This window comes from Lygodium microphyllum, chromosome 8, assembly GCF_053477565.2.
Source record: "Lygodium microphyllum isolate KBCC chromosome 8, Lygodium_microphyllum_v1.1.10, whole genome shotgun sequence".
Classification (NCBI taxonomy): Eukaryota; Viridiplantae; Streptophyta; class Polypodiopsida; order Schizaeales; family Lygodiaceae; genus Lygodium; species Lygodium microphyllum.
The window spans coordinates 134801937-134816758 of record NC_141142.1 but is presented as its reverse complement, the minus strand read 5'-3'; the positions used below and the strand labels follow the sequence as shown (position 1 = coordinate 134816758).

The window sequence follows — 14822 nt, the reverse complement described above, 5'->3', positions numbered from 1 at the left end:
ACAAAGTTGTTACCCTTAGAAGTTAATGTTAATGTTATAAATACAACTATAGTATATTTAAATTCTCATGATTAATTTTAGTTTACCAAGCCTTTCTTGTATACCCATCATAGCTACCCATGTGGTCTAGGAATGGGGCATGAATGAAAGTTAAACATAGAAATAAAATAAATAAAATACTAAATATTAGTAAAGTAAAAATAAGATTGATCTAGTCACCTTAGTCGAGTATGTGGGCTAGGTGTCGGGCCAGCAAGTTTGGCTAGGTGTTGTATACCCAAAGCTAGAAATTTTAGTATTGTATAAGTTGTAGCAAAGGCACATTCACTTTCTACAAGCTTGAGTACTAGCACAAGAGGCACATGCTATGGTTGCACAATAATATCTTAATCACTTGGCATTTCTAGAAATGACATATATTGTAAATGTGATTATAAGAATATAAGCTTGAAATCTTGCATGGGAATGGAGAGATGATGATGGTTGGCATGGAGCATTGTGAAATTGTAATATCTTGTGTTTTGTCCACGCATGTGTCTCTTTGGGTGTGAAGGGGGGGACTCGTGGATGAAATTAAAACAAAGGTTGAATAATCTTTACAAAAGCCTTTTCTTTCTCTCGTCAACTGAAGCCGCCTCAAATTGTAATTGAAATATATGTTCCTCGTCGTTTTCATTTTTCTTATCCTCATCACCACTGTGATAATCATCATCACCTTTGTCCTTACCTTCTCAAAACCATCAGTATCAACTTGAATTGAGAAATAGAGAATTGTGATAAACATCATCTTTATCTTATCCTCATTATACCTTTAATTCCCTATGACATAAAAGTAGGGAATCACATCCTTATAATTCCTTATGTAGGGATTTTCAAAGGAATGTGGGGAATGCTCTATATTCCCTATTATAAGATGTAGGGAATGTAGGAACTTTCAAAGGAATGTAGGGAATGCTCTATATTCCCTATTATAAGATGTAGGGAATGCAATTTCCTAGTTATAGATGGGGAATACGTACTTGTCTACATAGGAAATATTGGAGAATTTCCTATATTTCACCAAATTGCCTATGTAAGGAACGATTGAAAGTTCCTTGTGCTATATCTTGACCCCATGATGCCAAACTTTGAAATATTTATCCCCAAGAGCTCTAAGTTGTACGATCAGTAGTTGGATCTCGAAGTTTTACGAGATGCCAAGGATTAAAGTCCTCACAATAGAGAGAGAGAGGCGCAATGAACGTTGTACTACAGCAATTTCAATCACATGTTCAGCAAGGCTCACATCAGGACAAGCAGCACGGCCTGTTTCGATGTGAGCCTTGTTGAGCATGTGATTGAAAAGTATACCAATTTCAACCACATGCTCGGCAAGGCTCACATCGGTACATGCCGTGCTGCTAGTCCGTCCATGCATGTGATGCCTATCTCTTGACGCCATGATCCCCACCGCCCCTCCCTCTCTCTCTCTCTTTTTCTCTCTCTCTGTGTCTACCTTTAAAACGGCAGCGCATCTGCCTCGCAACTCGCTGAATCCAGCAATCCATAGCTCCGGCACGTCTTCGTAATTTTACGAGCCATGGCTTCTGCTAGGTATCGTGCAGTGCGTGCGTTTTTGTGTGGGAGAGAGGGGTATAAGATATGCTAAACATTGAACCGCTTAGTCTCTTCTTTTTTCTGGCTTTCTTCCCCTGATCCCTTTTTATTTGGTTGTGATATTCAAGCAGCAACTGCAAGACGAAGGCGATTATCATGCTCATGGTAGCAATGCTGCAGCTTTGCATGCTAGCAACCACCACCGCGGGATCGGCTGAAGCAGCACTCCAACGGTTTCCATGCCCGGAACTGCCATTGGTCTACCCCTACTGGAGCATGTGTTTCTCGCCCGCCGTGTATTACGGCGAGGAGCTGTACGAGTTCATGTCCGTGGGCTCCGAGGGAGCAGGCAGCTATTTGGCTCCCGAGTGGGATGAAAGCAACTCCACCTACTATGTGCGCTTGTCGGACGAAGGCGCAAAGTATAGGTTCACCCACATTACCCGTGAGTTCCGGCCGTTCGTATCGCAGGTGGACGATGTGTTGATCGAGAATGCGGACACCGGTAGGGCTCTGGCCTGGAGACAAGAAGGAGAAGGCGAGTACTTCCTTGTGGAAGCGGATCAGTGGCCGAGCGCCAGACTCCAGTTTTCTCAGCGCCGGGATGTGGCTCTGCCCTGCCCTCGCATTGCGGGTGCAGTCTGCCAAGCCTACGACATCCTCGTCTACCTCAACTCCACTGGCTTAGCCGCTTACTCGGAGGAAGGGGCCACCTACTTCAAGCTGTCTAGCGAGGATCATCTCCCCTTCGTTCTCCGACGCAGCAGCAGCACGTCCTCCATTCAATCGCAGCGCCGCCACGCGGGTATCATGTGATCCGTGGTGGCATAACTGGTGGCCTAGCTGGTTGCTGCTGCATGCTGTTACTACTCCTACTACTTCTGTTACTAAGAGTAGTAATTCTCTGTGCCCTTCCTTCCCGCAGCTTCCCCCTCGACCTGCTTGGCAGCTGTCACCCCATGAGGTTATAATTAGCTCAGCTCGCAGCTTCTTGAGTGCGGCTGATCCACCATGCATCGCACAAGAATCCCATCAATAAATAAATATAAGCAAGTAAAAGTTGGATTTGCATAGATACCTTAATGTTGCTGCTGGTGTACCAATCACATTCTAACCTTCCTTCGAGCATTATTGCACTATTCTATTCCTTGCACTATAATTGTCGTATGTGAGCGTCGAATAATGAATTTCCCTTGCACTATTCTATTCCTTGCACTATAATCGTCATATGTGAGCGTCGAATAATGAATTTCCCTTACCCACAATTGATCGATACTATCATTCTACGGAGAAAAGAAATGACGACACATAATGTTGGCATGTCAACTAAGAGTGCTTCCACACGTATCTTGTTACGAAGCGGAACACGTAGCAAATCTAACAAATCAAACATCTCAATTATTAAATACAAACAATATTATAATACATAAGAGGATTTGAACAACTCAATAGATTGAGAAAGATAAGAGAAAAACACATGATTGGTTGGACCTAACATTGTCGAAGGGTTTTCGAAAACAAAGTCGCATCCACAGAGAACCTTGACGTCGAATTTCAAGATAGAATATCAATCAAGCGAATAAGCAATACAAGAAAATGATGCCAAGACTCTGTTTTATTTCTACCAATAACAAATATAAGGTACAAGAAGAAGAAACCCGAGTGGCCTCTCCGAATCCAGGAAGGAAAATAGCAAATCCATTAACTCTTCATCTTCCACCATTGTTCTGCAGATGACCTCAATTTCACAACTAAAAATTTCACAAGCAATGAAAGGGAACTTTAGTGCCCGCTTAGTGTCTGCCCCTTCTGGTGGTTCTTCAACCACATATTGCAGAAGTTATGGTAATTGAGATCTGCCTCGAAGACTCCTCTTCTTGCATCCTCTTCATGCTCACTCCGTGCTCCACAACTACAGCAACTCTTGACCCTCAAGCAAAAAAAACCTTGGAAACCAACCCTTAATCACAAATTTATCAGCCGTGTATGATTTGCACTCTTGAATTAACTTATCCTCATCCAAGAGTTCTTCAAGTGTAAACGTGTATCTATTGAGTAAAGACTCCACCTAGCCTCTGCAACATTCCCTCGATAAAATCAAGACTTGTGGGTGATGATAAGGAATCAAGAATATGTTGTCCTCTGCCAACTAGCACATACTTCTTTGGATCTAGTAACGAGATGCATACAGTCAAAGAATGTATTAGGGAAAATTTGGAATCTGAATCCTTTAAAACATGATGGAATAGCTTCCCAATAAAACTGGCATTGACATCTTAGCTGCAATTGCTAACTGTGACAAACGAGACACTGCTAAAAGAGCTTCCGCAGCATTAGCGTGTGTCTCTGAACTGCCTGGAAATAGACTGTCCGACGGTGCGATGACGCACTGAAGGTCTGCTTTGTCACAGATAGATGGCCTGCTCGATGAATAGAGAAAGAGGAAGAGAAATTGAAGATGCACGATTCCCCCCCTTGATGATTTATTAGCTGTGTAATTTGTACTTTCCATTGGCATAGTCGAAGCCCCCAAACTTGCCTCGCTCGTCATCATATTGCTTGGCATCGCTCTCGGTGTCTTCAAGAGGCAGTTGGACCTCAGCTACTACTGGTGCACAGATCGGATGCTGTACGCTTGTGTAGTGAATGTCGGAAGGTCCCCAAGAACAATAGAACTCTACTTTCTGCACAAAATTTAATGTAAAAAGCATGCACGACATGAACAAGAGACCGATTGGATAAAATCTCTCCCCATGCCTTGTGTGAGCGCTCCACAAAGCATGTATTTATGTATTAATCATCTTCAAGCTCAAATAATAGCCCAAATTATAAAATAGCAAGCTTTTAGCTTTTGAGTTTGCTTTAGCACAAAATAGAAATAAAGCTAACGGGCGGTGCCCAAAGAGTCTGGCATACCCAGTACAATGTCCAAGTATAAATAACATAATCGTGCGCCCATGCGCATACAAAATAATAAATAAATATCCAACACCTCAATAAATAGGCGCGACAAAATATAGGCGCCATGCCAAAGGTATGCGCCCATCAAAATATAAGTAATAAATCGAATACTCGCTATCCTCCAATGCTTTCCTCCACCACTGCTGCTATCTCTACACATCAACTGAAGCATTCACAATCGTTAGTAGAATAATACAATTAAACCGACAAAAGTGAATACCTAGCAGTCTTCAGCTACATAAATAAATCATTGGTTAGAAATCAATCCTAACCTTAATTTATTACGAGTGCGCACTCTAAACTCATAAATGTTTATTAATTTAATATGCATTTTGCAGAATCACCCGCTATGGAATCACCCATGTACACACTAAATTAATGAATGCCCGAAAAGGACAGGCGTCCCCATCAACTTCTCGTACAAAGAATCCACTTTGTGTATGAGCCCCGGTCATCAAAGTTTACGGAATCCACCGTAAAACCTCACGGAATCCACTGTGGTACGGAATCCACCGTAAAACCTCACGGAATCCACCGTGAAATATGCCTCTTGGCATCATATCCTCGAGGTCGAATAGCAATTGACCTCAATTGCTATTAGCTCAATGTGGAGCTAACAAAGTGGGGTAAGAATTTAAGTCTCTAGCGTGCACCCATTGTGCTTCTTCTACAGGATGGTTCTTAAATTTGACTAGATATCTAGAATATCTTCGGCCAGTTCTAGTGGTTATAAAGTCAGTCTCTATGATAGCTTCAGGTTCAAGTATTTTAGTCTCTTCCTCTAACAAAGATTGGTTTTCATAAACAGGGTGTACAGGTAATTCGCCTCTAAAGGGTCTTAATAAACTAATATGAAATGTGTTGTCATGAATTTTCCAGTGAGGTGGTAATTCTAACTTGAATGCATTGTCATTAATTTTGTGAATGATCCTAAATGATCCATAGAATCTTGGTGCTAATTTCACAACTGGGTGTCTATCTACACTTTGTAGTCTACGTTTTTCTATTCTCAACCAAACATAGTCATTAACTTTGAAATTCATTGCTTGTCTTTTCTTATTGGCTTGTTTGGTATATGATTGCTGGGCTTTGGCAATCATGACTTTAACCTCATCAAAAATAGTATTGTGCATACTAGCAATATCATCAGCACTCTGAATTCTATTTGACAAAGATGCAACAGGTGTAGACAATCTATAACCATAAATCACTTCAAACTGTGCTTTCTTTGTAGATGTGTGTGGTGTATTGTTATATGCAAACTGTAATAAATGCAAATGTGTATCCCATGTCTGTGGTTTAGAACTAGTATAAGCACGTAAAAGGTCTAGAATAGTGCTATTAGTGGCTTCTGTTTGTCCATTAGTTTCAGGATGAAATGCAGATGAGAAATCAATTTTTGTGCCAAGGTTAGCAAACAAAGTAATCCAAAAGTTGTTACAAAATCTAGAATCACGATAAAAAATATTAACTTTTGGTAATCCATGGTTAGTAAAAACAGTTTTCAAAAACAATTGTGATGCATGTGATGTTGTTAAAGTTTTCTTACATGGAATGAAATATGCTTGTTTACTAAACCTATCTACTACTGTCCAAATCATATCATGGTTATATTTAGTATTAGGTAAACCAGTAATAAAATCCATAGAAATTTGTTCCCATGGTTTTGACGGAATAGACAAAGGCATAAGTAATCCATACTGTTTACCATGATGTCTCTTAACTCTTTGACAAATCAAACATTCAAAAACAAAGTTAGATACATCAGTGTCCATATGCGGCCAATAAAAATCTTCAGTTAATGTACGTAATGTAGATATGATACCTCTATGACCTTGATATGGAGGACAATGAATCTCATTCAAAACAAAAGATCGGAATGGAACTGTAACACATAATATATTTTCATAAAACATAAATCCATCATTATAAGATAGTGAATCAATAGGAATCAAGTTATTTTGAACTAATTTATTCCAATCAGCATGAAAAGTAATATCCTGATGATAAGTATCTTTCATAGCAATCAAAGAATCAAAAGATATAATAGAAATATTATGAATGGCAGGTCTTCTACTTAATGCATCAGCCACTACATTTTCTTTACCGGGTTGATATTGAATAATAGGATGAAAACTCTGAATAAAAGATGCCCATTTGATATGTCGGTCAGATATTTGAGGTTCGCTAAGTAAATGTCTAATACTTTGCTGATCGGTTTTAATCATAAATTCTGAACCCATTAAGTAGTGTTTTCACTGTCTTAAGGCTTGTACAACAACTAATAATTCTTTGTCATATGTGGAATATTTCAGTCAGAGGGTTTCAGCTTTACAACTAGAATAGGCTATAGGATGATTATCCTGCATAAGTACGGCTCCTATTCCTGATCCACTAGCATCAGTCACTACTAAAAAGAATGGTCTATTAAAATCAGGCAACTGTAGTACAGGGGCATGGGTTAATGCATGTTTCAATAAGTCAAAGGATTTCTATTGATTATCGGACCAATGATAAACAATACCTTTCTTCAGAAGTTTAGTCAATGGTAATGCAAGTAATGAAAAATTACGCACAAACTTCCTATAGAAACTAGCAAGACCTAGGAATGATCATAACTCATGCACATTTTTAGGTACAGGCCAATTCAAGATTGCTTCTATTTTCTTAGGGTCAACTTTAATTCCATCAGATCATACAATATGACCTAAATACTCAATTTATGTTTTAAAGAACTCACTCTTTTCCGGATTTGCATACAATTGATTATCTTTTAATAACTGGAAAACAAATGATAAATGCTCATAATGTTCTTTCTCATTTTGACTAAACACCAAAATATCATCAAAGAATACAATAATACAATACTGATATTTCAAAAATATACGATTCATCATTCTACTAAATGTAGCAGGTGCATTAGTCAATTCGAAAGGCAGCACTAAAAATTCATAATGACCAAACTGTGTCCTAAATGCAGTCTTGAATATGTCAGACTTATCTAGTCTCACCTGATGATAACCAGACTTAAGGTCTATTTTACTAAATATGGCAGAACCTTGCCGTTTATCCATAAGGTCATCGACTCTAGGAATTGGATACCTATTTTTTACAGTGATCTTATTTAAAGCTCGATAGTCAATGCACATACGATAGGTATTATTCTTTTTCTTTACTAACAGAACAGGTGCACCAAATGGAGAACTACTAGGTCTAATCAATCCTCTATTTAGTAATTCCTCAACTTGACTCTGAATTTCTTTTTGCTCTATCTGGTTATGCCTATATGGTGCTTTACAAGGTGGTTGGGTACCAGGAATCAAATCTATTTTATGGTCTTCTGGACGTGAAGAAGGTAAACCAAGTGGTAGATCTTCGGCAAAACAGTCTTTAAAATGTGCAAGAAATTATTTATGCCTAGGGTGCATATAATTTTCTTTAACTTGCAGTTCATTCACCCAAATGAGATAAGATTTACTACTTTTGCTTAATGCACGTTTAGCTTGAGTATGCGAAAGCAGTGGAAAAGCATTAGATGCATGCATACCATACAATGTAAGATGTTTTCCTTGAAATTGAATATTAATTGAATGTGTAGAATAATCTATATCTGGATTATGCTGATGACGGCAAGGCATACCTAAAATAATGTCACTAGACTATAGTGGTACAACTAGAAATTTTTTTCTTTCAGTGTATTGACCAATTTAAATTTCTAAGTCATGCACTTCCTGTGTACCATTATACCTAGTGCCTAAGAATGCTACTTTAATGCTATAATGCGTAGGTACAATCTGTAATTTCAATTCTTTTACTAGCTTTGCTGAAAAAAAATCATGAGTACTACCATCATCATGCAAAATAATCTTTTCCTTTCCATGCACTAAACATTTCATTGTCAATAAAGAATGTGGAGTTGGCATACATGGTAAAGTATCCGAAGGAGTAGTAGTATCGTCCTCATCTTCCGTGAAATCAGGCATATCTTCATGTTCACCATCTTCCATTGCTCCAAGGTAGTTGATATGGACAGGTGGCTTCTTCGAATGGCAATTTGCTGCTAGATGTCCAGGCTGGTGGCATTTATAACATACTATAGGTTTGGCTTTGGTTACATTGTTTGCAATGGCAAGAAGTCTAGGGACATTAGGATTTGGCTGTGGAATAGGCTTAGGCTTTTGATTGGTATTGGATGGTAAAGCAGGTGGTTTTGCCCAATTTTTATGGAAAGATGATGAAGGAAAACGACCTTGATTCAATCTTCTAAAATTTGAGTTGAATTGCTTAGATCCATAGTTACCATTGGCTTGGAATTGCTATGGACATCTATCTCTTCCTCGCAGCTTGTCTTCAGTGTCATGAGCTAGTGAGATTGCATCTTCAAGAGTTGCATGCTTGAACATATTAACTTCAGTGTAGTAATGCCCAAGGAGTCCAGACATATACTTGCGCTTGTGTGTCGCTTCAAGTACGTCTTCAAGCATGCGTAATTGGAGTAATGCATTCCAAAAGCGTTCTGTGTATACTGAGGAATAGGCTCACGATCTCGTTGCTGAAGAAGATCCCATTGCTTTATGGCTTTCTCATGGAATTGTGGAGGAAGGAAATTCTGCATAAGCTTCTTCTTGAAATTCTCCCAGGTAGTGGGACAATCTATACTCTTGCGAGCCATAGTCCACCAAAGAGATGCTCTATCCACTCAATGATTAGTGACACACTTCATTTTATCTTTTTCTACATAGGTTTCCTCATGAAAGTAGTCGTCAAACTGACTAATGAATGCAAGAACAGTTTTGCCCTCTCGAGTGCCATTGAAAGTACGGAATTTGAAATTTCTTTTACTTATATTTGATTCCTTGCGAATGGTTTGAGCTTCGAGAGTCATGTCGATGGTATGTCGGATAATATCTTCAGATTAAGGTTCCTCTTTGTCGGTAGTCGATCTTTGTAAATTAGCCAATTGAACGTGCAATGCTTGCCTAGCTCGTCGTTCGTCATCCAATTGTATCATAATTAAGTCTAGCTTTTGCTCCATCGTAGGTTCAGGTAGATCGCCTTCAGCCATTAAATCATCCATATGTGATTCCGTCACCTTGCAAAACTCAAAAGACCTCTCACTCTCAAAATCAAGTTAGCGGGATGAGCGTAGCTCAAGATCGGGAATACAAGGCTTATATTTTTGGGTATGGCTTTCACAATCTTTGAAAAATCTGTGTTTTATCCTTCTGCATATGCTGAAAATGCTTCAGTAAACTTGCATATGCGTAGAGTACCTTCCAATGAACAGCTTTGCAGTTTGGAGTTTCTGTGCAGGAACAACCCTTCTATGACTTTTGAACAGAAGTCAGTTTTGAATTCAGATGACTTGTCTGACTTGCAGAGTTTAAAGACTTGCAAAACTTAGTTGCTTTATGTAACTTGTAGAACTTTGACTTAGAATACTTGCAAAACTTGAACTTTGCAGACTTGCAGTACTTGAGAGCTTTTGTGTGAACTGTAGCTTAAGTGACTTGGAGCTTAAGTGATTAAGCTTGTAAGCTTAATCTTACTGAAAACCGCGAATCGTGGGGGAAGAGGGGGCGTTTTTCTTCAGGCGGCGAAATTTTCGGGCTCCTCTGATACCTCGCGATGCAATTTTGAAGCTTTAAGCTTCTCTTAAGCTTTCTAAGCTTTACTACTAAGCTTAATAATAATAAAAGCTTTTAAGCTTTTAGGCTATCGAGTCTTATATCTGTGTATGAAGACGACTTGATGTAGGAGATATCCACGTGGTCCTCCGCCTCTGCAAGCTAGTCCTTCACAGTCTGATGATGGAAAGAAAGGTTCTTGATCGCTAGGAATCCACCCGTATCGACCGTTCGCGACGAGATTGACCGTAGAGCTCGATCATTCCAGGAGCTCCGCCTTCGCACAAGATGGGTAGCGATTGGAAGCTCTTGATCTCAGCTTCGCTCTGATACCACTGGTGTATAGATCGGATGTTGTACGCTTGCGTAGTGAATGCCGAAAGGTCCCCAAGAACAATAGAACTCTAATTTTTGCACAAAATTCAATGTAAAAAGCATGCACGACATGAACAAGAGACCAATTGGGTGCAATCTCCCCCCATGCCTTGTGTGAGTGCTCCACAAAGCATGTATTTTATGTATTAATCATCTTCAAGCTCAAATAATAGCCTAAATTACAAAATAGCAAGCTTTTAGCTTTTGAGTTTGCTTTAGCACAAAATAGGAATAAAGTTAACGGGCGGTGCCCAAAGAGTCTGGCATACCTAATACAATGTCCAAGTATAAATAATATAATCGTGCGCCCATGCACATACAAAATAATAAATAAATATCCAACACCTCAATAAATAGGTGCGACAAAATATAGGCGCCATGCCAAAGGTATGCGCCCATGAAAATATAAGTAATAAATTGAATACTCGCTATCCTCCAATGCTTTCCTCCACCACTACTGCTATCTCTACACATCAACTGAAGCATTCACAATCGTTAGTAGAATAATACAATTAAACCGCAAAAAGTGAATACCTAGCAGTCTTCAGCTACATAAATAAATCAACTGGTTAGAAATCAATCCTAACCTTAATTTATTACGAGCGCGCACTCTAAACTCATAAACGTTTATTAATTTAATATGCATTTTGCGGAATCACCCATGTACACACTAAATTAATGAAACGCCCAAAAAGGACAGGCGTCCCCGTCAACTTCTCGCACAAAGAATCCACTTTGTGTATGAGCCCCGGTCATCAAAGTTTACGGAATCCATCGTAAAACCTCACGGAATCCACCGTGAAATATGCCTCTTGGCATCAGCTACTGTAATCAAAGGCATACAGATTTGTACTGACAGTCTTAGTTGCAATGAGAAAAGAATTCTGTGGCATGTAGCGAGTCCAATTCACCTCCCCTTTCCTCCTTGTTTTCACACGATCACAGTCTCTTCATCCACTCTCAACAAGAAGATAGACCAACATCTACCTTCTGTCATGTGCCACCTTTTCCATGAAACTTCCAGCTCTTTCGGATGCTTTTTCTCCAATTCCTTTTCCTAGTCCTCTTCTATCTCTCTGTTTTCTACTTCTCTCTCACCACAAGCGATGATCAACCAAGACCTCCTTTTGCATGAGGCCCTTGGCACCGAGACAGTCTCACGGCCCTTCTATAGCAGTAGGTTGGCCTCCCAAGATAGCATGACCTCGTCTCAACGTCATCTCCTTCTGAGGAAACAGCATAAAAGCTGTGAAACAGAACTCGATCAATTAAAAAAACCCTTAGATTGGCTACTACAGAGATTAGTCTTATCATGGCCGGAATGATATAGTATCTAGATTTGACATCTTGACTCATCATCTCGAGGTGATCAAGAGGTGCTGAGTTCTCTTCGTAACCATCAATTGCCTTCATGCACACAGTTTGAGTGCTCTTTCTTTAGCACCAACTCCCAAAATTATGAGCTTCATCAAGCCTCCACTTTGACGTACATTGCTATCAATGTGAAACATTGCCGTCACTGGTCATAGCAAATATGCTCATCAAGAGAGTGAATTTTTTTTTCTCGTAAAGTAGGATCTGGTCATGAAGAAGCCACGCCAACCGCGAAGCCAAAGAAGCTGCCTTCTTCTCTCATTTGCAGGCCTTGATCCTCCATCTCATAAAGTATGTCGATCTACCCTGATGTTTTTCTCCAATCCCCCTTAAACTCCGCTTTCCGTTCTGCTCGATATATCCCCCCCAATAGCTAGCTAGCCCATCTACTAAACATGGATCCCTCATCCTTGCAATCACATTGCTTTTTCTCCTTATGCCTTGCTCCTGTCTTAGATGGCCACTACCTTTCCCAAATCACATTCAGCATGCCCCCAAAAAGCAGTGCATTCCGAAAAAGCTTGTTTCTATTCAAGCTTTATTAGAAGCTTGTAGAAGCTTCTTCTCTCCAATCATTATTTATCCCCTTTCACACAGAGCATATTTGAATTAGATCAAGCAAGGGCTTTTGCACTCACTAAAGTGCGGGTAATTTCTTCACCTTGATTGAATACACACACATTCACATGCAATCATGCACACATAGGCTAAAGAAAATACAGGTACTACCCGAATAGGTACAAAAAAATATAGGAAAAAAACATCACACACATAGAGAAATGCAAACACAATGATTAGGTATGCACAAAACACGAATGTCACACACACAAACTTTTTGGTGGATTCCACACCTTGGATATGCAGCATCACAACATCCACCCCCTCTGATCCTACGCATCCTCTGAATGGGCCAACTACCCATGATCATTGTCGTCAAGATCCACGAATAGATCAATCTCTTTATTGTCTATTTTCAGTATATCAACAAGGCTATCTGACATATCACCTATCTCTTCTACTGAAGTTTCTTCTCATTGCTCTTCTCTTGCAAATTCTTCCAATGCATAATCCTCCTCATCTCTTTGCTTGAAAATCTTGATTCCTTTTCTTGTAATGGGCACTCTAAGCACTGTCCCATCCAATTCTGTCAACTCATATGTTGCATTATCAAAGACATGTCTGTACGGCCCAAACCATCTTTTTACCATCTCACTTCAACAAAAAGGCCTCATAGACGCACATTTAGATGCGATTTTTGAATATAGAGAAATTCTTACGGGCGCGTCTATCTGCCCTTCTATTTGCGCATCTACCATTTCGCATCTATAATCACGTGTATCAACAAATTTACACGCACAAATAGACGCGCAATAGACGCACATATACACGCGCATATAGACACGCTGGTAGACGCGCTTTTACAAGCACTGATAGACGCGAACCAAAAACAAAAAATGTCATTTAAAAAAAAGATATTTAATTTCTTTTTTTAATTTGAATAATGAAGCGAGTGTATAAGCGCGTGTAGTCTGCATTATAGACGTGCAAATAAACGCGAATTATCTGCAATTTAGACACGCTGATAGACGCGCAAAACAGAACTGGAAAAAAAAACCAGAGAGCATGTGGTTGCAAAGCTGGTTTTTTTTTCCCCCTCCCATACATCAGATTGTGTATTTGGGAAAAAGACAATGTATCTTACGGGCACGAGAATTGAAAATAAAAGTCCCTGTATTCTTTATATATCAAAAGCATTTATAAGGGAACACTACAACAAAAAGGCTCCATACACTACAAGATATAGACCTTATAGCGATGTTTAAAGCGACGAAAATACAAACAACAAAATTTTCCCCCGTCATCGCAAAAAGCGTCGTTATTGACGATGCCATAGAATCGTCGCTATATGCGTCGGTATATACGTCGCTATATGCGTCGCATTTGCGACGCATGTAGCGACGCACATAACGACGCATATAGCGACGGTTACAGACAGTTTGCGACGCTGATAGCGACGACAATAGCGACGCCTGCAGTAAATTTACGACGCAAATAGCGACGGTAACAGAGAAAAAAAAAAATTTGTGGCAGGGCAGCAAGCTGCCCTACCACATATAGCATTGTGTGCTGTATGAGAGCCATACAAAATAGTTTCTGCACTGCTGCATACAAAGCGTTTGCAAACAAAAAGAATGTATACTGAAATCATAAAACTGATAGATGAAATAAATACATGATATCGAATAAAATGCAATTGGTACAATCATAAAACAATATTACTAATACATAGAAAATGTCTACATAGATCGGGCAACTAAAAACTAAAGGTATGTGAGCGCTAAGGATCCAAGGGTGAGCTACAAATCGTCGTCCCGCGAAAGCTCTTCCCGCTGTAAAGGAGCATCAAACGGATTCTGCAGAAAAAGAAACAACATATCAATCCACCGTACAATAATGCATTCAAATATCTCATGGTAACTACGGACGTGAAAGATGAGAGACTTACTGGGCGGCCACGTCTGTACAATCGGTCGATCAATGATCTGAGACCGTGCCTCTCTGCATATCGAGTCTCAAGGCCTTGCGGATCGCGATTTGTAATGGAGTGCTGCAAAGAAAACAAAATGCTAACTGTTAGAAACATGATTGTCAGTACAAATAATATCTCAAAAAAACAAATAAGCAAAACAAAAGAGAAACTTACAAAGTCCTCCAAATATGTCCTGTGGCCGCCACTCCCAAGATGATGTACCGATCCGGCCTCGATTCGTGCCCTTGCCGCCTCCCGCTGCTGACTCCAACGTCCTGGCGAATTTGTAGCCTCCTCCCTCAATCAGCGCCAGTCATCTGCATCTAACCACTCGGGCTTTGGAGCCCCACTCTTGATTG

The 14822-nt window shown here is 39.8% G+C and overlaps 1 protein-coding gene across 2 annotated transcripts; it reads left to right on the top strand.

The window, feature by feature from the left end:
* Positions 1-1496: 1496 nt before the first annotated feature.
* On the top strand, positions 1497-2671 carry LOC148032895 (uncharacterized). Of its 2 annotated transcripts, none has more exons than XM_087684204.1 (2): positions 1497-1593; positions 1728-2671. In XM_087684204.1, the coding sequence occupies exons 1-2, from the start codon at positions 1580-1582 to the stop codon at positions 2410-2412; spliced, it is 699 nt and encodes a 232-aa protein (XP_087540330.1). In that variant the 5' UTR covers positions 1497-1579; the 3' UTR covers positions 2413-2671. The 2 variants fall into 2 exon arrangements, with proteins under 2 accessions (XP_087540330.1, XP_087540329.1); XM_087684203.1 differs by having other exon boundaries at positions 1497-1632.
* The last annotated feature ends 12151 nt before the right edge of the window (positions 2672-14822 follow it).

Bases quoted from the DNA above. Each gene is read 5' to 3' on its own strand.
- LOC148032895 (XM_087684203.1), top strand. From the start codon at position 1,580: ATGGCTTCTGCTAGGTATCGTGCAGTGCGTGCGTTTTTGTGTGGGAGA. The intron at 1,633-1,727 runs GTATAAGATATG...ATATTCAAGCAG, and splicing joins TTTTTGTGTGGGAGAGAGGG to CAACTGCAAGACGAAGGCGA.